This window comes from Eubalaena glacialis, chromosome 14 (genome assembly GCF_028564815.1).
Source record: "Eubalaena glacialis isolate mEubGla1 chromosome 14, mEubGla1.1.hap2.+ XY, whole genome shotgun sequence".
Classification (NCBI taxonomy): Eukaryota; Metazoa; Chordata; class Mammalia; order Artiodactyla; family Balaenidae; genus Eubalaena; species Eubalaena glacialis.
This window is the reverse complement of record NC_083729.1, coordinates 82,809,916-82,834,208: the sequence shown is the minus strand read 5'-3', so window position 1 is coordinate 82,834,208 and position 24,293 is coordinate 82,809,916. Positions and strand designations below refer to the sequence as shown.

At 47.4% G+C, this 24,293-nt stretch overlaps 2 protein-coding genes across 2 annotated transcripts in view; one reads left to right on the top strand and one right to left on the bottom strand.

The window, feature by feature from the left end:
* The first annotated feature begins 12,408 nt into the window (after positions 1-12,408).
* LOC133105026 (putative speedy protein E7) lies at positions 12,409-16,553 on the top strand. The gene is made up of 9 exons (XM_061210907.1): positions 12,409-12,413; positions 12,735-12,929; positions 13,295-13,317; positions 13,399-13,515; positions 13,690-13,884; positions 15,389-15,447; positions 15,787-15,872; positions 16,226-16,400; positions 16,494-16,553. The coding sequence occupies exons 1-9, from the start codon at positions 12,409-12,411 to the stop codon at positions 16,551-16,553; spliced, it is 915 nt and encodes a 304-aa protein (XP_061066890.1).
* Positions 16,554-23,805: 7,252 nt separating this feature from the next.
* The window catches only part of ANAPC1 (anaphase promoting complex subunit 1), a 97,973-nt gene continuing 97,485 nt past the window's right edge, over positions 23,806-24,293 (bottom strand). The window contains exon 49 of the mRNA XM_061210786.1: positions 23,806-24,266. The gene's annotated coding sequence lies outside the window, so the exon portion shown is untranslated. The remainder of the gene's footprint in view (positions 24,267-24,293) is intronic.

Genomic DNA, 24,293 nt, shown 5'->3' with positions numbered 1-24,293 from the left:
TGACTAAATTATTGTGATGAATAACAGAACAGAAACAAATAAGAAAGTGGAAACTGACATCAAGTCTTTAAACAAGAATTTTCTTAATTTAAATAAATAAAGGACCAAATAAACTAGAACCTCAGTCTTCCTGTCCCGTCCGTGCTTAGCAGTAGCCAGAGAGAAAACAACTTTGTACTTGAGGGAGTGATGTCCTTTTTGACCATAGTACTCCCAGCCATGACCATGACTTTCAGTGGCCCTTTCTTTGGCCCTGCTCACTGATCCTGTAACTCATAGGCCCCCTGAACTTCTGCATCCACTACACAGGAACGCTGGACTGCATGACCCAGTCAGCGCAATCCAGGATTGGCGCATAACATCATTTAACCTAAAAGCGCACTGAAGAGGGAACATTAGCATGGACCCAATCTCTATCAACAGGATAAAAATTACTTAACTTCTCTGAAAGAGAAATGGTCTCTAGATTAATCAACATCCATAAATACATTTGAGCTTCCTAATAAGTTGTCCTATAAATACTGCACATTATTTCTAATTAAAACAATATAAATTCCTCACACTCATGTAACCCTTTACACTTTCAAAATACTCTCCATATGTTATCATGGTAGCCCCTCAAGAACTACATGCAGTGATAATAAATACAATCCCTGTACATTAACAATTTAATATGGTGATATTTTCACAATAATTTTAAAGTACAAATCCCCTAAGCATATATGTCCTCTGAAGCAGTTGAGTACACTGTCCTGGAGAATTTTTGCCCAGCAACCCGGACGCTCTGCGTTGCTGTTCAGGCCTTCTCCCAGTAGGGGGCACTCTAAGCCAACCTAAGCACGTCCACTAGGCATCATCAGCGCCCGATTCCTGGCTAAGGCCTAAGGGGTTTCATGCATCAGCCAGGCCTCCCAACAACCCTGGGAGGTAGGGACTGGGCTGTGTTGGCCATGATCCCATATTCAGTGCCAGAGTGTTGGTATAATTACATCCTGGAACAAAAGACCATATTTGGAGCCACACTCTCTCCCCAAGGCGTTCCCTAACCCTCAAAGCCCTTCTACCTAAAACGAAGGAGCACTTGAGTTTTGTTTCCCTCTCAGACCTATGAGGGGAAAAGGAAAGGAGGCCTTAGTAAGACCATGCCTGTCCCCTGTGCTGGGGAGGCCATCCAGCCAGGCCTAAGTGGTCACAGAAAGAGAAGGAGAAAGGCCTTGGTAGTCTAGGGGGTCCTCAGACAGCCTGCTTGCTGTGGGCATTTCTCAGCCTCCTTTGGGGAAGAACAGCAGCCATTCCCAGAAGAGGGCTCAACGGGCCACAGACATTCTCCCCCAGCCCAGAATCACCTCTCCCCTCCCCCACCTGCCATGCTACCTCCAACTCCAAGTGGCCCCCCCATGCACCACGACCCTCAGTGTCAATAAGCCACACCCCTGTGTGAGTGCCCTCCCACACTGACTCTGGGCGTGGCCATGTTTTTCCTTTTCCGTCCTTTTACTTAACATGTGTGTTAAAAGTGTGTGGCTGGGTCTTGTTTTTTTACACAATCTGGCAATTTCTGCCTTGAATTCCTGTCCTACCACTTTTCACCTACTGTAAGAAACTCTTGTAGCCCAGCCTCAGACTCCTGCACGGCTGCCATTAAGGGACTCACCTTTTCCTTGTGGTTGGATGGTGGGGAAGGCCATTGTTTGGGAGAGTCTGGGCTCATCTTCAGGTCCACCTCCTGCAGGGGTCGCAACCCAAGCACCACAGGAGTGTGTATGCTCTCTGCATTCTCTCTGCTGACCAGCCCCGTCTCCAGTGCCACTTTCCCAGCAAAATTCCAGGGGAAGGGAGAGAGCTGTTGGGCAGGGAGATGAATATTTGCATGTGGAACTCTTTCAGACCCTAACAGCTTCCCTGCACCCAGGACGCTTCTTCTCAGTCTGTGCTCACCTGCCCCCAGAGAACTCCAGGGCTCTCGACTCACCTGTAGGGGGTGTGTCCCTCTGCAATTCAGCCCATCACAGCTTCCTTACATCTACCAGTCTTTGAAAACCCCATGAAACGTATGCTTTTTATTCTATATAGTCAATTCTTTTATCAACGTGGGAGGAAATTGTTTATATCTTTCTACATCGTAATCGGAAGCAGACAACCCTATTTTGCTTAAGCCACTGACATTTGTGTTTCCGTTATACAACCAAGCATAATTCCTGGGCTCATAGTATAGAAAAGACAATCACAACTAGCACTGAAGGTGTCCAGACAGCAGGGACGGTCAAGTACACGGGCACCAGTCTCACTGGAATTGTCTCTCATGTCTGCAAGCAGCTGCTGGCCACTACAAGATTCAAAAATTGAATTTGTAAACATTTGTACTGAGTCCAAGATCTCTAGTTTGTTGGCAATTTCCCATACCTCCTCTTATTACTTATCCACTTACTTCATATATTTAAGTTTTCTTCTGGCCCTTATTGACATTTGAGTTTGATACTCAATGAACACCGAGAAATTCCGTGCATGTCCCCCAGCAATCATGTCTACTCTGCTTTCCATGCAGATATTTTGCATCTCATGGCAAAGTTCCCATAAGCTCATTCATTTCTCTGCCTCTCATTTTCTACAAATATAATCATTTTCTATTAAAGTCAGATGGGAGAGTGCTTGGAACAGCATAGTGTCTCACAAGTCTGGGATCTATCTTGGATCTCTTCCTAACAGTCACGAACATTTTCTAGCTCAGGGGCATTTCTCTCGCCCTTGGCATCACAAGAGAGACCTAGAGGCCACATCTGCCTGCAACGCCGGCCTCCATGGAAGACTCACATGTCTTCTGCTCTCCACCAGCAGGAGAGGGGGCACTGAGGTCTCTGGGGAGTGTGTGGCCTTGAGCATCTTTGTGCAGAGCTGGTCTCAGGGGATGTAGCCTCGGGACTGCACAGAGGAAATAATCCAAGCTATTCAGGAGGGTGTTGAGGACAGAGAGGGAAGAACAACTGTGCCTGCAGAAGCCAATCTCCCAGTCCCAACTCCACCCCACCCCATCAAAACCCAAAAGAGCTCATCGCAAAACACAACCAGCCCTTACACTAGTGAGAAAAATGGGTCTCTCTGCATGCAAGAGAGCATTAAGCAGAAACCAAATTAGGCTGGCCATCTCCTCTTTGCTTGCGCCAGGGAAGGGAAGGGAAGTCTGCAGAGGAAGAAAGTACAAAACAGCACAATTCTTTGCTTTCTTTTTTTTAAAACTTTAAAAATTTTGAAACTATTGTAGATTCACAGAGTTGTAACAAATAATACAGAGAGCCTGTATGTCCTTAACCCAGGTTCCCATGGTACCAGCTTGCATAACTACAGCACAATATCCCCAGCAGGAGAGGAGTTCTGAGGTCTCTGGTGCGTCTGGCCTCAACCACAAAATTGCCATTAATACAATCCATCCACCTTATTTATACTTCACTGCTTTTACATTCACTCAGTTGTCTGTGCATGTGTGTGGTACTATGCAATTTTATCACACGTGTGGATTTGTGTGACCACCAGCAGAGTCAACATACACAACAGTCCCAGCACAAGGATTCCTCATGTTATCTCTTTAATAGCCACTTCACTTCCTACCCTCACTTCCTACTCTCACTTCCTACCCTCATCCCTAATCTCTGCCAACTACTACTATTTTCTCCATCTCTATAATTTCAATAATGCTATATAAATGGGATCATACAGTATATATAACCTTTGAGATTGACTTTTTTCTCTCATAATGCTGTGAGTTATTACAGAATAACTTTCTTTTATTACTGAGCAGTGTTCTATGCTTCACTTTTCTTTAAAGGCATCTTATAGTCTCTTCTGATTTCATGGATTGAGAGAAGAATGTGATTAATGTCACCTCTTCGTTTTCAAAATTGTTAGGTATAAAAATGATCGAATGAAAAGGAAAAGAAGTGTACGTGAAGCACTCTCAGTTTGCATTTTTCTTCCTAATTTGCTGATAATTTGCATTTACGAATGCAGCTTTCAGGGAAACCACTTCCTGTGTTGAACAGAGTTTGTTAATAATAACAATAAAGGCTAGAAACTCAAAACGTAACCGCAACAAAAATGTTACTGTCCTGGACCTCTGGTTACAAACAAGACGGAGTAGATGAACTTCTCCCTATTCTTCCTGCTAAGAACAGTGATAACACCTGGATATTATATATGAAACATGAGAAGACTCAAAGGTGGAGAGAAAAAAGCAGATTGGATAAGGACCCCAGGACCTGAGGAACAACACGGCAGTAAGTTTTTCAGGTTTCTTCTTGGCTTCTTATATCTCAGACTGGGCTGAAGAAGCCAGCAACCTAGAGGCTTCAATGGGTGCAGACAAAAAAGCCCCCAAGAAAAGCCTGCTCTTATTAGCCAAAGGATCAGGAAAACGGCAACCTAGCAAGACAGAAAACTTTTGGGCAATAACCACCATACTCCAGACAAACACCATGAAAAAAAGGGGACCCGCACTTGTTACTGAAGGCTGAGTGAAGAACCTGAACTTCCACCCTCTTCTGGTTGTAACAAGATGCTCTGCCCTTCCCTCCACAGCCAGGATGGTGTCAGTCAGGGCTGAGTGAGAGCCCAGAATTCTCATCCATGTCTGGCAACAATGAGGCATGCCCCCACCACGTGCAGTGCCAGTGGAAGCCACATAGAGATCCTGGACTCTCAGATGAGCAACCACTAAATAACTGACACAAAGAAATACACTCAAAAACACTACAAAGCCAAAATGAAATTATAAAATATATTCAAGCAACTCACAGGAAGGCAGGAAAAAGGAAACAGAGAGACAAAAGAGAGAACAAAAAGGAAACAAAAAAGAAAATGGCAGACTTAGCCCTAACATATGAATACTGACGTTAAATGTCAATAGTCCAAATACACCTCCTAGGGACTTCCCTGGCGGTCCAGTGGTTAAGGCTCTGCGCTTCCACTGCAGGGGGCACAGGTTCAATCCCTGGTCGGGGAACTAAGATCCTGCATGCCGCACAGTGTGGCCAATAAATGAATAAATAAATAAATACACCTATTAAAAGGCAGAGATTGGCAGAGTGCATTGGAAAACATGACCCAACCATATACGGTCTACATGAAATTCACTTCAAATATAACAATAGAGGTAGGTTGGCCATAAAAGAATGGAAAAAGATATGCTATGTAAACATCAGTCGAATGAAAACAGAGTGGCTACATTCATATCAAATAAAGTAAACTTCAGAGCAAAGAAAATTTCTCAAAAGATGTAATAGGAAATGTTATCTAAATGTTCCCAAAATACACAGAACAATTCCAAGCTCTTTCTCAAAGCCAAATCCTTGACAACTCTACTTGGGAACTCTGAGTATTTCCTCTAGCTGCCCAGCTGAGAAGACAGTAACTAAGCTACTCTTCTCCCCGAAATGGAAGAAGGTGAGCACCCAGTGTACAAAAGGGGCTCTTGGAGAAAAAGGCTCAGAGCAGATTTGTCTCATTAAGAACTCCAGCTAGACCCCAGCTAAGTGAAGAAGCGAGACAAGAGATGCACAGGCCAAAAAGGATAGCTCCACTTGGCTCCCACCCACACTCTGGGGATCATACGTTAACAGATGTTAGTCCCAGATGCACCAAGAGAGTGGGGAGGGGGAGAGGAGGGGTGATTCAAGATTCTTGAGAATAAACAGAGGTTTCCCCCAAACCTGTCCCAATCCAGGTCAACGCTGCAAGCTCTTCCGTAAGCTCTGGTCATCTGAGGGCAGTACTCAGGGAGTGCCCGGCACAGGGAGGACACTGCCGGCCGTGGGGTTTGGGATCATTCTGTGGAGTTCTCCTCCTTGACTTCAGTACCATCCGGTGGATCCAACATATCTCCATTCACAATTTAAAACAGTCTCCAAATCTTGTCAAAGCATCCGGTTTATACCATCCACCCACTGCAAGAGATGAATTTACAGTATTGTACTGGGTCCCTGGGTGCATTCCAGAGTGAGATGCGGTTACTCAGCTTTAAGGCTGAAGAACAGAAATTACCCTCCTAGTCTAAACTGCAGCTTCTATACTTGTTCTACATCTTTATTCAAAGTCATTAAGTCATTAGTCCCTACTAGGAGAATGGTACATGTACATCCATTGCTGTGTGGTTCACAAAGGTATGTTCATGGTTATTATATTCCTGTACCCTCAGAATCACAGGCATACCTAACTTGTCCAGAGTGACTCAGATTAGTCATAATGCCTTGAATCTAGGACACCTGACTCTTAGTGCGGGGGCAGCACCAGACCCACACTGGGGAAAACAGCAAGTCCCATGGGATATGTTTCCATTCATCCTCTGCTGTACCTATGTGAGTTCATGGTTTTTCCTCTGTTGCTGACGGTGTAACCCTAACAAAGGCCTCCTCTAATTTCAGTAATCGAATATGACCTGGTCAGCCGAGAGCATGGGGGGATGCCCTCATAATCCCTGATAGTGTGTCTCAGGAAAGTTGGTTGCCTTCTCAACGTGCAGCTACAGCAGCGACCTCTATCGAACATGAATGCTGGCGTCCATTCCACAAAAAAATTGTAAGGTCTCTACTGTGTTCTTCAAAAGGCCATGCAAGAATCATCCTCCTGATCCCCTCCTGGACTCACAGCGGCAAACCCGCAGTAGAAAGAACAGCCAACGTCCTACCACCAACACCAACACCCACAGAGAAAGCCAGTTGGGTTCACAGCTCACACCCTATCAAGGAAGAGGGAGTGGAGGAAACCCACAGACATCTTCCCAGCATCAGCAGCCAGAGACAGAGCCCAACTGCACTTTGCTGCTAGCAGTCTCATAAAGACGGGGATACAGAGGCTGGAACCACAAGCATCACCACCATTACCACCACACGGGAAAAGAAACGAGCTTTGCAGAGCTTCTCATCACAGGAAGGGTGGAAACAGAGGTGAACACTTAAGTGAAAGACCAAGATAGCCTCCTCCCCCTCCCCCTTCAAGTTCGGAGAGCTGACACCACCAGGAAGGGAGGCAGGGAGGACACACCTCTCCTCCCCTTCCCTCCAGAGTGATCCGAGGAAGCTCCACGGCCATCAGCACCCTACTTAACGCCCAAGTCATAGGCAAGTTGAGAGAGGGAATGTTTTAAAGGAAAAGCATAGGGGTTTCCCTGGTGACGCAGTGGTTAAGAGTCCGCCTACCAATGCATGGGACACGGGTTCGAGCCCTGGCCCGGGAGGATCCCACATGCTGTGGAGCAACTGAGCCCATGCACCACAACTACTGAGCCTGTGCTCTGGAGCCCGCGAGCCACAACTACTGAGCCTGCACTCTAGAGCCCGTGCGCCACAACTACTGAAGCCTGCTCTCCACAACTACTGAAGCCTGCGCGCCTAGAGCCCGTGCTCCGCAACAAGAGAAGAGACCGCAATGAGAAGCCCGCGCACCGCAACAAAGAGCAGCCCCCACTCGCTGCAACTAGAGAAAAGCCCGCGCGCAGCAACGAAGACCCAGCGCAGCCATAAATAAATAAATAAATAATAAAGGAAAAGCATGACCCCTTCGATTTAGTCCTGCATAGACATGGCCTGAGGAAGCGAAAGAAGCGAGAGAATACTCTCTGTCAAGCCCCCCATCCCCCCACCCACCCTGGAATCCCCTGCTAGTGGTTCTCGGAGCTAAATCCTGAAGAGCAGAGCCCCTGGCCAGGCTCAGAAGCTGATGCGTCCTGTGTGCCCTCCACACGGCATTCAAAATGTTTAAATTTGTTGCCATTGTTTAAAATTTGGAAGATGTCACATTAAAAAAATCTAATTTCTGGCTTCTTTTGAAACATCATAAGACCCAGACTCTCGCGAGTTAAGAATCCCCTGCCTACGCCAACATGTGGAACTGGGGTGGGTGACAGCCACTCCCCATGACTGATGCCCTCTCGAACCCTCTAGGCCTCCAGCTCTGTGCTGGCTTCACCGTGGTGGTGCTCACTGGTCCCAGAAGACATCTGTGGTGGAGTCCACGCTAGTGACAATGCCAAACTTGCCTCCCCCCACCCCATCTATGCTGGAGGTTTCTAGGACATAAATATTTCCAGAATATAGAGACTCCATAAAGAAGCTCCTGCTCCCTTTCCCTTCACCACACTCCCCGCTCCCCACAAAAAAAAAACAGAACAAAAAAATTGCCCTCCAAGAGTCACATCTCACTAGGAGAAAACTTATCTGGTGTGAAATCTGAAGAATGGAGGAAGCAGGACTCTAGCCACCAAGCTGAAGGGCAGCCCTGGCTTCAAGGATAACCCCTCAATGGGCTGGAATTAGGGGTGGAGACCACAGACCCAACCAGAGTCAGGAATAGTGTCTCAGAGGGAGAAGATGCCGCCCCCATCTCCCTCAGCTCCGGACCCCACAGGGCACTTCTCATGGGGCACCAATCAGAGGGAACCATGGCAGATCCTGCGGTCACTCCACCCCAAAGCTTGGCACCCAGGTTCCCAGTGGGAAGAATGCTTTTCAAGGGATCTGGCCTCTGCCGTGTAGTGCTTGTGTGTGGTCTTGGGCTAGACCCTGGTGCTTTCAGGGCCACTGTTTTCTCATTTATCAATAAAGAGCTTAAAATGAGTAAATTTCAAATGGCTTTTAGCAATGAAATATTTTTTTCAAACTGATTTCTCTACCAATCCCCAGTAAAAAAAAAAAAAAAAAAAAAGACATGCAGTAGTGGTTGCCTAGAGCTGGAGGTGAGAATGGGGAGTGACTGCAAATGAGCAGGAGGGATCTTTTGGGGGGATGGACATGTTCCAAAATTAGACTGTGGTGATCATTGTTGAACTCCGTGTAAATACACTAAAATTCATTGAATTGTATGTTTAAAATGAGTGAATATTATGTAACATACATCAATAAAGCAGTTTAAAACAACCCAATCAAAAAATGGGCTGAAGACCTAAATAGACCTTTCTCCAAAAAGACATACAGATGGCCAATAGGCACATGAAAAGCTGTTCACCATTGTTAATTATTAGAGAAATGCAAATCAAAACTACAATGAAGTACCACCTCACACCAGTCAGAATGGCCATCATTAAAAAGTCTACAAATAGGAATTCCCTGGTGGTCCAGTGGTTAGGACTGAGTGCTTCCACTGCAGGAGGCACAGGTTTGATCCCTGATCAAGGAACTAAGATCCCACGTGCCATGCGGCACAGCCCCCCAAAAAAAAAAAAAAAAGTCTACAAATTACAAATGCTGGAGAGGATGTGGAGAAAAGAGAACCCTCCTACACTGATGGTGGGAATGTAAACTGATGCAGCCACTATGGAAAACAGTATGGAGTTTCCTCAAAAAACTGAAAATAGAGTTACCATATGATCCAGCAATCCCACTATCCCACTCCTGGGTGTATATCCGAATAAAACTGTAATTCAAAAAGATACATGCACCCCTATGTTCACAGCAGCACTATTCACAATAGCCAAGACATGGAAGCAACCTAAATGTCCATCAACAGATGAATGGATGTGGTACATATATACAATGGAATATTACTCAGCTACAAAAAAGAATGAAATAATGCCATTTGCAGCAACATGGATGGACCTAGAGATTATCATACTAAGCAAAGTATGTCAGAAAGAGACAAATACCATATGATATCACTTATATGTGGAATCTAAGATATGACACAAATGAACCTATCTACAAAACAGAAACAGACTCACAGACGTAGAGAACAGACTTGTGGTTGCCAAGGGGGAACGGGAGTGGGGAACGGATGGATTGGGAGGTTGAGATTAGCAGATGCAAACTATTATATATAGAATGGATAAACAACAAGGTCCTACTGTATAGCACAGGGAACTATATTCAATATCCTATGGTATACCATAATGGAAAAGAATATGAAAAAGAATATGTATGTGTATATATATATATATATATGTATGTATAACTGAATCACTTTGCTGTACAGCAGAAGTTAACACAACATTGTAAATCAACTATATTTCAATAAAATTTTTTAAAAACTGATAGAAACAAAGAACAGATGGATGGTTACCAGAGGGCAGGGACTGGGGGGCGGGTGAAATGGTTGAAGGTGGTCGAAAGGTATAAACTTCCAATTATAAAAGAAATAAGTCCTGAGGATGTGATGTACAGCATGGTAACTATATAATTAACACTGCTGTATGGTGTACTTGAGAGGTGCTAAGAAAGTAAATCCTAAAAGTTCTTATTACAGGGAAAAAAAATTTTTGTAACTATATGAGGTGATAAATGTTAACTAAACTTAGACTGTGGTGACCATTTTGCAATATATATATATGTCAAGTAGTTATACTGTACACCATAAACTTATACAGTGTTGTACCTCAATTCCATTTCAATAAAACCAGAAGAAAAAAATGGTTAAAAAAAAGAGGATGTTACAAGATAAGCTATAGACTGGAAGAAAATATTTGCAAACCACATATCTTACAAAGGACTTGTATCTGGGATATACATAAAAAGCTCTCAAAACTCAACAGTAAAGAAGTAGTTCAATTAGAAAAAAACATGAACAGAGATTTCACCAAAGAGGATATACAGACAGCAAATAAACACATGAAATCAATATCATTATGGAATATCATTAGGGAAGTGCCAATTAAAACCACAACGAGATATGGTTAAAATAAAAAGTGATAACCCAAATGCTGACAATGATGTGGAGAAAGTGGATCACTGATACATTCCTGGTGGGGATGTAAAATGATAGGGCCACTCTAGAAGAGTATGGCAGATTCTTACAAAACTAAATATGCACTTGACCATAGAACCATGGATTCCTACTAAGCAATAAAAAGGAATAAACTATTGATTTATGCAACAAATTAAATAGTTCTCAAGGGAATTATGCAAATTAAAAATAAAAGCCAGATCAGAAGATAATACACTATCTGTTTCCGTTTATGTATTTTTGAAATAACAAAATTATATAGATGAAGAAGAGAATAGTGGTTGCCAGGGGTTGTGGGTGGAGATACAATAAAAAAGTAGCATGAAGGATCCTTATAATAGAACTGTTCTATGCCTTTGTGGTGGTGTACATGAGTGTACACATGTGATAAAATTGCACAGAACTAAATACACACATAAGTGATTGCATATAAAACTGGGGAAATCTGAATAAGGTCAATGGGTTTTACCAATGCCAATTTCCTATTGTGATACTGTGGTATAGATATGGAAGTTTGTATCACTGAAGGAAATTTGGTGAAAGGTATATAGGATGTGTCATTACTTACAACTGCGTTTATGAATCTACAATTATCTCAAAATGAAAAAGTTAATTTTTAAAATCTAAATATGATCATAGTTAAACACAAATCAGAAGGGAGTAAAAATAAACTACACTGGGAAGGAGACGCAAGAGGGAGGAGATATGGGGATATATATATATATGTATAGCTGATTCACTTTGTTATAAAGCAGAAACTAACACACCATTGTAAAGCAATTATACTCCAATAAAGATGTTTAATAAATAAATAAAAATCAAATAAAGTACATTAATAACTTTACTATGAATATTAATCAACTTTTAATTTTGTATTTTCTCAATTTTTTGATATGTGGATGAATCACTTTCATTTGGAATCATTAATTGGTTAGATGAAACACAAGATGAGGTTCAGAGGTAATACTGGGGTAAGAGGAAGTGATCCCAGTGTTCAGGCTGGGACACTAACTCCTTCCTCCTTGAGGCCCCCAGTCTTTTCCTTGAGAGCCTTTTATAAACCAAAGAGCAGGTCCTGGTGGAATGGTGTGATGTCATCAGTGACTCATGGCAAGGGCTCCGGAATCTCGGAAGCCATTTGATCCCGAACACTTGGCTACAGTCAGTGCTCTTCTCACGCTGGTGTGAGGCTGCATTCTGGGTAAGGGTGAGGGCCTAGATCTTGAGGGAGCCTCCAGGTGCTTACTTGGGGTGGGCGTCACTCTCTTCTGTACTAAGGTGAGTCTCGGACCCTGAACAATGTTCCTCCAAGCTGTCGCAGGGGATGGGGAAGGGATCACCTGTGAACCTCCAGATGAGTGACTGGGATGCAGTAGGAATACAAATAGGTCTCGAGTTTGGGGAGAAAAGAGAACAGGAGGGGATGTGGGCAAAAGGAGAACAAAATGAATATGGGGGAAGGAGGAGAGACAGTAAAGCGACTCTACAGAGAACTCGACCTCGAGAGCCCCGGGAGCATGTGGACACTTTGTCACCCAGGAGGAACACTGCCTTCAGAGGCGGCAGGCGGCACTGGCCTTCTTGAGGGGGAACTGTCTCAATCAGCTTCCAGGGCCATTTCGGACAGGCCTGGGCTACTCTGGTCAGATTTTTGCCAGGTTGGATTGCTGTAACTTTACAGTGGTTCACAGGGATATTTAGGCAGAGCCGATGACGTAAGCGTGTAAGGTGGGCCAGCTCAACCCTAATGGAAATGTGACTGAGGCTCAACTGTGGCTGCCACCAGCCTTCTTCCCCTGAGCACCGCTCAGACACGAGTTCTAATCCCAAGTCCAAAGAGCTCTAGCCACGGTCAAGGAACAAATCCTAGACAAATTAGGTCAGCATTTCCTCATCTGTAAACAGGCAAGTTATACACCTGACCTCACACCTCCTTGTAAGGATTGAATGAGGTAATCCCAATGCACTAATCAATATCTGAAGTTTACTAAGCAATTACTGTTAGCTAATGTTATTGCCATTTTAATTATTATTAGGTCTCACAAGAAGCAGGTTAAGCGGAAAGAAATGGCCTGGTCAGAATCAAGTTGGTTTCTTTCCATGTTTTTGTACCCAGAAAAGACAGGATACCCCTCTGAGCTCCACATCGGCTGCCTCAGAGACTGCTGCAAGCCCACAGGACCCAGCAAAAAAGAGTCAGAGGCAAAGGCAGCGCATGGAAGGGAAGCCAGGTATGTGTGGTCTTTCACACTTATCCCTGCTCTCTGAGTGAATGAAGGTGATAGATCATCATGGCTCCAGCATCACTTCTCCTTCCCTGGACTCTCATGAGTGTGGGTTTGCAGGGCAGGGGAAAGGGTGTCCAGGGTGAGACAGGAGGTCACTCTCTTGTTCACCTTTGTAGTTATTAAAGACGTCGATGACCAGAGAGTTTCACATTTGTCTCCACAGAGGTGCCCCCCAGGCAGAAAGATCCATGGAAAGAGGCAGAGGAGAGCAGTTTTTCCCTGGCAAAGAAAGGTAAATATTAATTCAGTTCCTACCCTCCTTTATAGACAAAGTGCAAAGGGGGTGATGGCCATTCTTATCCCTTCAGATGTCACATGCAACATACTCAAGGTGAGTGAGAAGCGAAGAGCGCAGTGTTTCCCAGGGGGGTCCCTCCCCTGATCACACGGGGTCCTTCCTCTCTCCTGGCAGCTGCTCAGGATGGGAGCCCTCTGGCCTCCAGTTCCGTCCCTCCAGAGGCTGTCTCTGAGCAGAGAACCAGGAGAATGAGAGGCCAGAAGAGGAAGAGACTGATGGATGTCAAGGGAGGTGTGGTGTCCTCAGCTTCCTTGGCCCTGAACAGAACATCAGTTACTGCTGAGTAACCACTTGTTGTCCTGTCCTCAGGAGGCAGGGTTCAATCTTCAGGGTGAGCTGCAAGGGAAGACTCAGGACCTCCCAGGTGGGTCAGGTCTGTGCTCACACAGAGTCTTGTTCCTGCAGCCGCCCAGGAGAGCAGCCCCCTGGCCTCCAATCCCACCTCCTCGGAAGCTGTCTCCGAGCTGAAGTCCTGGAAGAAGCGTGGGCAGAGGAGGAACATGTGGACCGTCAATCATGTTGAGGGAACGAAACTCAGGATGAACAAGAGAAGATCCAGTTATCGTCCAGAAGACCAGGAGGCCTTCTACCGGCTGCTGGGTCTGTGCTCTGAGCCGGTGGAGTGTCAGGTCCCTTCTACACCGAGGATCCCAGAGGCTCCGGGATCATGGCCAAACCTCCCCCTGGGGCTCAGAGCTGTGAGGTGTCCAGGTGACACAGAAGCAGATCACTCTGTTTCCACAGTTCTACTGCGGTGCTGATGGGTTTTCATCTGAGACAAGTTCTTGGAGGGAGAAGGGAAAAAAGGACTCACGGTTGAGTCTTCAATTATCAAGACATTTTAGGACAAATCAAGGGAGGAATCCCCTGCCCACATTTATTCCCTCCAGTTAAGATTTTAGAGATTAGTGATGAAAGGACAAACTAGATCTCGCTGCCTTTATGCTCAAAGTGGGAGGAGACCCAAAAAAATTACAGAAATAAGTTGCTCTCAGCCAGTGACAAATGCAGAGAAGGAAAAGGCAATGACACCTAGAGATGGGCTGTGAGCAAGGGTAGGAGAGCTTTGTGACACAGATACTCAGGGAAGGTCTGCAGAGAAGGTGATGTCAGGACCAGAGGCAGGACCGAGTGCGGCAGGTTGGGGGATGACACGGAGCTGACACTGCCCAATGCAGCACACACTAGCCACATGCAGTTCTTCAAATTTAATTCTACGTGAGTTAAAATAAACTTCTGAAATTCAGTTCCTGGTTCTCACCAGCCACATTTCATAAGCTCAGTAGCCACACATGGCTAATGGCTACCGTACTGGACAGCAAGCTACAGAATATTTTCATCATCACAGAAAGCAATGCCCTTCCGGGAGCCAGGCGGCCTGGACAAGGGTCAGGGAGGGCGAAATGATCCATGACCCCTCCATCCTCCTGTCTGGGTAAATGTCATCGTCCGGGGCAAGGTGTGAAGGACAAGGAGGACCTGGCATTCTCAGGCCATCACTGGAAAATGGCACCTCCAGGGACAACTCTAATCCCAGATGAGCCTGCTGGGGCCAGGGGAGGCCAGGTCATTATCAGCAGGAAGTGAAGGGGTCCAGGAGAAGGAGGGTAGAATGCCCAGTGTCCCCCCACCCCCGCCCAGGGGGGTATGAACTCTCCACTGCCCACATAGGATGCTCAGTTATCAGGTGGGGCAGGAAAGCGCTGCACAGTCACAGTATGATGAAGTGACAGGGATGTAGTGCCCAGAGGCCCAAGGCCACAGCCAAGCTTTGGCTCGAGGAAAGTTATGTTAAACTTTGAGAACCAGTTCATATCTCTTTATGAAACACACATACCCACCCATGTGTTGAAGATTAAATAACAATAGCAAAATCCCTGCCCCACAGTTGAGACTCACTCTCCCTGGGTCAATGGAAGGAACAGCTTTGTCACTGTTAAGGCTCTGAGCCTTCCTGGGGGAAGAGAGCTGACTCTACTTCCTGAAAGAGAGGAACTGGGAGAAGTTTCCAGTTCTCCTCCCTGTGAAATGTCCCACAACCCCAGGCTCGCTGCTCCCAGAAGGGCTGCTCCAAGGCCCTCATCACGTCTCCCTTCCTTTACAGAGGACCCTGTCATCCAGAGCTTCTTGGAAGCTGATATTTTCCTGAAAGTGTCTGACAAGGTACTCACAGCACTACAATTATGAGGGACCAAGGGGTCCCTGGGGGTGGGGACGGAGGACAAGGTGTCTCCCTGAGCAGAAGCCCTGGAGAGACCCGCCCTTGGTGCCAGAAAGGAAGAAAGGACACACTACCGGTGCCCCGGCCCTTGGGCGTCTCCTCCCTGGCCTCCCGTCAGCTCATCTCCGCATGTCAAAGGGCCACGAGACCCTTAGCAAGGCCCACCCTGGGTGGCTTTCCCACCTGGCCTCTGGATGGGGGCGGGGCGCGTGGCCCACTCAGGACACTGGCCCTGCCATCGACCCCTGGCCGCCCCTCCCCTGCCCTCTGTCTCCACACAGTACCTGCTCTCCATGGTGGTGGAGTACTTCGGCCGTGTCGGGCTGCCTGGTCACCTCTACAACAGGATCCACTTCTTCCTGGCCCTGTGAGCAATGCCCGAGGGCCCCGAGTGGTGGTTCAAGGCCCTCAAGGGGTCACATGGTCAGAGGAGGGGAAGGCAATGAGGAAGGTCCTGGGATAATGAACGTAGCCAGGAAACACCATTTGCTGCCCAGAGACTGAGGGACCCGAGGTAGAAAGTCCCAGGGAAATGGCGACAGCCAGAACCTTGACCTGGGCCGGGCACAGCATGGGCCCAGCAGCCTTGGTGCTGAGGACGGTCCTGCCCTCTGTGGGCCCGGGTGCTCTTCCAGGGTGACCTCAGCAGCCTCTCTCCACTGTCTTGCCTGAGAGTCCTTGTGGGGGCCGGGACCAGCTAGCCCTCTTTTCTGATGGCAGCTACATCGCCTCCGACATGGAGGAGGACAACCCCACGTCCAAGCGGAGCATCTTCCAGTTCCTGCTGGGCAGGGAGCACTGGCCAGACCTCTACAAGGAGTTCCTCAAGTTGAAGGTGGAATTCTTCCATGCGATGGGGCACCGAGCCTGGGTCACCCCGGATTTGTGTGAGGAGGTCTGTCGGGGATGAGGGCCGGGGAGCGCACCCCAGAGGTGGAGGGGCTGGGCCCCTCCTCCAGGCGCTCACCCTGCTGTGCTTCCCTTTCAGATCCAGGCCCAGAACCCACATCACTGGGTCTGGAGTCGAGCGCGCCAGTGCGCCCCCTAGGTTCCCAAGGAATGGAGCAGGGGCTGCAGGTGGTCCAAGTGAGTACTGGGCCTCCTGGTGGGGACAACCCCACCCCGTGCCCTGCAGTCACCTCCAGGGCTGGTGGTCACGAGGAAGTGCCACTGCATCCCTTAATGTACTGTTAGCCTAGTAAGGGCTCTGAGAACTCCCACGGTACAGAAAGTAATTACTGTGTTTATACAGAAATTCTCCAAATGGATTCAATTATGGAATCATTTACTATGCTATACAAGGTCCCAATCTGCATATCAATTTCTTTTATTTTAATTTTTTTTTTTAGGAAAACTCTTGGAAATGCTGATCTAAGTAATGAATGAAAACCTCTGCAGGGTTCTGATCTGAGTTGAATTTTTAAATATAAATACATGAAAAACACTGAGGTCATCCTTTCTGGAAAAGGAGCCATTACCATGGTGGCTCTTGAGAAAAAAGAACGATTAACTCCAACCTGTCATCAAAGGTTTTGTGTGCTTTGCTCCTACTTGATGCAAGCTACCCTGAGCTGGGTCCCTGTAGGATGTGTCAGGGTCTAGCCTCACGTGGACGGAAGGAGCTCCTAGGGCTCTCTAGTCTCTGAACAAATAAGCTCGTTGGAAAATAAAGGAAACAAGTACACATGCAGAGCTGTGAGGAAGCCCGTGACAAACGACACATGCACAGACCGATCACCTGACTAGCATCACACGCTTTAGCATTTGTTTTCCTTGGCTTAAATTTCGTTTTTATGTGTGGATTTACTTGAAGTGGAGGGAGACCTTCTGTGAAATGCATAAGGAACCCTTTGCTTGGGCAGACGGCTGTACTAGGACAATCCTGTGAGCTGAGCCCCCCACCCTTTGCCTCACTGCAGGGGCCCATTCTGACCCCAGGAGAAAGAAAAGGAGAGAGAAAAGCAGAGCAAGTGTGTTCTGAGATAAACCGAATTTGGTATGAAGTTTCATTCATCCCCCAGGTTTTTATTTGAGGACCAAGAATATGTCAGGACTACATATTCCTACTGTATATAGCAGGAGTCTCAAAATTCGAAAGAAAATAGTGTTTTTACTACAAAAAAAAAAAAAAAAGAAAGAAAGAAAGAAAAACATCCGGGGCCCCTCTTGGATCTGGTCACTCATAAGAGAGATGAGGGTGACAGCTGATTTTCCCGGGGCCCCTGTCCTACACACACCTTGTGCTGTGGTGCTGACAGCTTCCTCGCTGGGAGGTCTGCCTTCCACTCTGATCTCACTTTCTCTCTTTTCTTGTAGCTCCCGCCCCCCTCTCCCTCCCCCACCACGGGGCCTCCAGGCAGCTGTAGAGGGACAGCACTGGGCCTCCAGCCCTCCTCAGGCCCGCGGACCATGGCAGCCTGAACCTGGGGTGTCGAAACCAGCCAGTGGCACGATGGCCCCCAGCCTTCCAGTGGGTGTCAGCTGACAAAGGTCCTGACCCCTGAGTACTCTGAAAGGGTCTAGCAGTAACATGGAGGGGGGCACCCAAGGGAGACAAGAGACCAGAGCAGGAGCCTCCACAGAGACCGAGGATGGGCAGAGGGAGAAGGGACAGAAAGTCAGGAAGAGGCCTGGACCACCAAGGGGGAGGAACCTGAGAAGAGCCCAAAGAAACGACTAGAAGGTAGTGAGGAAAAGAGGCGGAGACAGGAAGGAGAGAAACACATGAGGAGAGAGGAGGGCAATCAGCATCTAATCTGCTGGAGAGCAGCCTTATCCAGTGAAGAGATGGGACATTTCAGCCGAAGGACTGAGGGAAGGCATGGAGAACATCAGTGGGCCGACCTAAGGCTGACACAGAGTGGGAACAGAACGGGGGAATCGTATGCTATCGTTCACTCTGACATTACAGAAATAACCCAACCTTCAAGCTCAGAGAAGGGAGAGAGCAGGGGAGGGGCTCGTGAATGCTGCCTGGGGGAGCGGTGGGGAGGTGCCAGGGTGCCATCAAAGCTGGAAACAAGACAGTGGAAGCCCGAGGTAAGGAAAAGAGGGATTCAAGGAATCCTATGAAGGTATTAGTGTTAAATGCAGTCACAAAAACACGAGCCATTCTAAATGCCAAAGTCATGAACACAACAAATTTTGAGAGCAGAGAAAACAGACCAAATAAAGATACACAGTAAATGTAAGAAGTGAGGTATAAATATAGAAATATAAAAACTAGACACACCTTAGATCATATTATTAATAAATCTGAACTCACTACTAAAAGAAAAAGATCTTCAGATTGAATCACAAAGCAAAACCCAGCTGTGTGGTTTGTCAGAGCTTATCCTTAAATCATCAGAGGTGCAAGGGGTACATCAACAGACACGCTCAACTGAGAGCAGGAATTGTGATTTTTACACCAAGGGAAGGAAAATTAAGGCTCAAAACCCTTCAGAGACCAAGAAGGTCACTTGGGGTCGGGGTGGTGGGCCCTGGGGGCACCTGTCCAGCATTAAAGGCCATCCCAGGGCCTGAGCTGGTCCACTGCAGCTTGATTTGCTCAGTGATGTTCAGGTTTACAGCTCTCTATATGTATAGCCCCTTTAGGTAGGAAGTTTTATTACTGGGCAGCTGCCATACAGTATTACCAGGTAATCACTGCAATTGCCAGACAGAAACTATCTAGCTCTTCGTCTCTTTTTTTTTCCCATGGAAATGTCTAATTTTGCCAAGAAATTTCTGGTAAGGTTCCCAGGAACCTCACAGTCAAGTCTTATAAAAAGCCGACTCCTTTCAGGAAGCAATACAGTTGTTCAATGCTCTCTATCCCATGAAGGTTTAGCATTTTCTTCGAGTCCTCGAAACTTCCAGCAGCAAAGGACCACAGTACTTTTCGGTCTGTGACACCCAGTCTGTGCTGCCCCAGAAGGCCAAGGTGGAACGGAAGTAGCTGGGCTAAGGGTTGGTTCTCTCCTCAGGGTGGCCGCTGAGGGGCAAACCCAGAACCAACAGGACTGGGCAATGGGCCACACTGTGTCCCCATCCACACACCTGTGACTCCGTCCCAGGAAGCCTGACACAAATGAGGCCAACCCCAATGTGTTCCAATTACTCAGCTAAAAGGTCGCCCATTCTTCCTTTAGTCAGAGAGTCCCCTCAGCATGTTAGGGGAAACCCAAGGCCACTCGGGGGGGTCACTGCTACTGCAGCACTGAGGCTGGTGCCATTCGGGGGAGCTGGTGCAAGGATTACAGGATTGCAGAGAAATCTGGGGCTTTCAGAGAACAGCTGAGTGTCTGATAATGGAAAAGGCAAGTGAACAACACTGGGAGCTCAGGGGAGATAACCAAGGGGCTGGAAACTCCATAAGCAAAGCCCAGGGGAGAACAAGTGGTGGGGACTCGGGACGGGCTGTGTTCACATCTGGGTCATTACATCCCACACAGCATCACAGGGTCTGCTCAGGAACCCAAGCAGAAAGGGTGTTGATAAAGGGAAGCAGATGGAGGGGTTTTTGGAGCAGAGGATGAAGAAGCCCCAACAAACCTCCAGAAACTCCAGGGCGGGGCCCCCGGGCAGAGCTGGTATTAACGCCCTGCTGCCAGGTATGCACCATCTGCCCTCGTGTCTGCCTATAACGGCTTCGCCTCCTCTCCCACCTCCCGGCCTTGCTTGGGCATCTCTCGCTGGTACCTCCCAACGGCACACTCTTACCTGGTCCCATATGGGAAACATAGGTGGAGGCTAAGGAGAGAGGAGGAGGTGGTGAAGACGCCGAGTTGACATCCAGGCCCCTCACAGGGCACAGGGGATGACCTACAGGTGAATCAGTGCAACAGAGGGGGGGTGGAGGGAGGTGACCAGATGGCACCTGCGCCCTCCTCTGGGGACCTGCAGAGATTTCATCGCCTGAGGGCTGGAGCTCCTCTTATCTACATCTTACGGGGCAGGAGACTGCAGCCAGGGATGCTAATTACAGTGGATTTGCTAAGGATTCTTCCTTCAACTCCAGAGTTATACACATTTACCCAAAATATCTTCTTAATCTCTGAAATGGTACAGTAAGCAGAATTAAAATATTCTTGATAAGTGAAAGATATGCACACAAATAAACACAAATGAAAGAGAAACAAGTGGCACCAACTAGCTTCCAACCACTGTCCCTGTGACGAGTCCCCCAGTAATGTGACTCCTCAGATCAGGATCTGGCACGTCTGGGTTCTGAAAGCACACGGTCCACAGTGTCCCAAGGCCCTGCACCTGCACATAAGACTCAGGACGACGCCACTGACTACGGAGGCAAGGAGAGACACTTCACACCTGAGTACTGGAGTAAAAGCAGTGGAAATTAAGAACATGTGCTTATTTACAGATTTTCATTGCTTTTATTGAGCTTAGTATAAAATTAATTCTTTTCCTAAATTTCCTACTTCATGTTTTAATGTACCATGGAAGAAATATTTTCAGCTAAAAGAGAAAATTTTTAATTAAGATAGTTGTTGTAATGACCAAGAAAGCAACACACAGGCTAATTCAATTAATCTAATTCCAAGAAATTACACAAAGGCCTTTGTTTTTCCAAAGATGCACAGAGAAAGGAAGAGTCAGTGTGTCTGCTTTTTAAAGGTGTTCATAAACTCTGCCTGGTGCAACGTCCTTGTAACTTACATTTAATCGGCCTCTTCCTGAGGGTCTACTGGACCAGGAAGAAAGGCAGTAATGGACCAGGTTCTCGGGTAGAAACAGCGTGTCTGGGCGCCCAGGCTTGTCTGGGCTGCGATGGGGAGCGGTGCGGACTTGGGCCAGCCACCCCTCCCTGAGCCTCCGGGTCTCAGCTGTAGAACGAGGGGCAGGACCAGATGCCACCTGAGGGAGCTCCTGGTGCAGCTGCCTGATCGATGGGCTCTCCTCGTCTGGGGCCTGAAAGTCCTGCCCTCTGAGCAGCCCCCACTTTCCATCCCAGCCTCACTTTCACTCAAGAACATAAGATGGAGCAAAGCAAGAGGATGGAGAACAGGCAAGTCTTCCTTATCCACAGGCAAAAAACAAGGATGTGGTTTTAGGGGCTCTTCTTTTATCAAAAAAGACTTTGCGGAAGCTTGTGACTGTAATGAGAAGCAACCAATGTAGTTTGGAGTAGGGGGAACCTGGCCTTGGAAGCAGGAAAACACAGTCACCTGGGAAGCTCTGGAACCAGCGTGGGTATCTGCCGGGCGCAGTAAGTGCTGACAGAGGCCTCCACGTGGAGGAGGTGTTTTCCCGACCTCACCTCTGCTTCCTTCCACTGCTGGTTAAAAACTGCAGACACAGGGGTACAGAGGTGACCAAATCCTGTCCCCTCCCCCATTGCTTAACTGGAGAGATCTTCATACAGTGAGGCATTTTCCCCAAAATTTGGTCAGTATGAGGATGGGGAACCCAGAAGAGAGGCCCCCAACCCTGTATGAAGGAGGCAACAAAGTCTTCCTGGTTTGGTCTCAGATTGGTCCACGGCCTTCAGTTTCACCCAGTTCCCAACATCCTCTCCCGGCCTGGCCTACTCCCGTCACTCAGACTGGGCTTTGGCACGTGCTTCCCTTGGAATCGTCACAAGTCCATTCCTCTGACAATTCCTGCCTCGGCTCCCACAGGCTCTGGCTTCCAGTCCAATGCCGGCTCCCACGCTCGGGCCTGTCTACAGCCCAGCAGGCTCGCCGGCCTCCCACCAAGCGCGTTTGCACACTGACCACCAGGCTGAAAGATGCGAGTCCCCCTCCTTCCTGCCTCCTCTAGGATGTCAGGAGATCCCCTAAGCTGGGACATGCCCCTCTCCGTATGCTGTGAAGTCAGCTGGTTTCTAGACAAAGGGTGAGAAAGTGGCCTTATTCAAGTAAGATTACGCAGCACCAAGGAGAAGTTCTGTGAGGCTTACACCAATGGTGTCCTGCTGCTAAGGCCTGGCGTCTATGCCTCAGAGCTTCCCACAAGTTCATGCCTTCACTCCTTTGGAAGACACTCGAGCAAGGAGCACAGATGTCAGCATCCGTCGGGGAAACAGTAATAACCTGAGTGTGTGTGTGACTGTACTGTTTCTTTAATCATGTCCATCTATGGAGGCAATGACACGCATTTCCATCTGTGTGAGCAGAGAAGATGGATGGACAAGTGAGGACTCATACTGTGACAGACATTACCGTACTCACCAGTGTCTAGTTCTCCCCTTTGTGAAAGAACACTTACAAGGGGGAGCAATTTATTTCGTGCCAACAGGCTGTAGCCAGAAGTGACATGGGCCACGTCTGGGCCAAAACACTCAGAGCTGGATGCGTTTCTCCAGCTCTTCTCTGCCATGGCTGTGAAGAGGCGAAAATGTTCTGGATGGTGAGAGCCATACTCTCAAGATTTTTTGAGAGCCCACAAAGAGGTGGCATTGACTTCTCTGACGATCCTAACGTGTTTGCTCAGGAGCAGACTGTCCAGACATCATCTGCACTCCTCGGGAGGCCCAAAATATAAAGACAGTGCTGTTTCCAGCCCATCTGCAATCTTCCATCCTGCTCTCTCCCTTAGAAAGCCTGATTTTTGCTTTTGTTGACAACATTCCAATGACTGTTCTCCTTCGTACACAAGAGTTCATACGTGTGCAAATAACTCAAGTCATTCTTCAATCAGAGAAAAGCTTAGAAGTTATAAACAATTGAGAGTGAAGACAGCGACAGCTGCCCAATACTGAGTTCTTTATACCCTGATTCAAGTGGAATTTCCATCATCTACCATTTTAATTTTTTTCTTTTATTTTTAATTAGAAGAAAAAACTCTTTAAGTGTGAAGGAAGCACATTTCACCCTCCCAATCAGCCACCTTGCCTATGCTTCACACGCAGGGGCAAGTCCTGGGGCGGGCACACAGGTGGAACAGTGAAGGTCTGAAGAGAACCACTGATGCCTGCCTTCCGGACGCAAGCCCCCTCTGCAGGAGCAAACACCAGGTGGGTTTTTGTCAAACTCTCAATGGAAACATTTGTATTTGCTTTCATTTTTACTTTTAAAGCTAAACCCCACAATTCAGGGTGTGGAAACATGAAATCACTGGATGGACCTTGCAGCTTCGACCAGTTTACGGTCCCACCGGCCATTTAGGAGGCAGAGGGCACATCAGTATCTGGACAGCAGGGAGCCTTCTTCTTCCTGGACTGGAAACCTGAAGCTGCAGACACCTTTATACGAATCCCTTTCCTCAGCATCTGGTCCAGAAACTTGATACAGACGTATGGTTCTCTAAATCCTGGGTGGAAATGACCTTTTTTTTTTTTAAATAAATTTATTTATTTTATTTCATTTATTTTATTTTTGGCTGTGTTGGGTCTTTGTTGCTGTGAGCGGGCTTTTCTCTAGTTGCGGCGAGTGTGGGCTACTCTTCGTTGCGGTGCGCGGGCTTCTCATTGACGTGGCTTCTCTTGTTGTGGTGCATGGGCTGTAGGTGCGCAGGCTTCAGTAGTTGTGGCACACGGGCTCAGCAGTTGTAGTTCGCGGGCTCTAGAGCGCAGGCTGAGTAGTTGTGGCACACGGGCTTAGTCACTCTGCAGCATGTGGGATCTTCCTGGACCAGGGCTCGAACTCGTGTCCCCTGCATTGGCAGGCGGATTCTTAACCACTGTGCCACCAGGGAAGCCCCTGAACTTGTATTTTAAAATATAATTTCTGAAGACCTCTCTGTAGTGGAAATTTCTTATTTTCTCTATTTAGAGCAGGCTTCATGTTGGGCAATTCTTCATTAGGGTATAAATCTTCTCCTGTTTAAGATGATCGATCATACTGTG

What these genes read in the sequence shown, in the direction of transcription:
- LOC133105026 (XM_061210907.1), top strand. An exon ending in GCGCATGGAAGGGAAGCCAG is followed by an intron (nt 12,930 to 13,294) that starts GTATGTGTGGTC and finishes TTATCCCTTCAG; the next exon opens with ATGTCACATGCAACATACTC. An exon ending in CCCCGGATTTGTGTGAGGAG is followed by an intron (nt 16,401 to 16,493) that starts GTCTGTCGGGGA and finishes CTTCCCTTTCAG; the next exon opens with ATCCAGGCCCAGAACCCACA.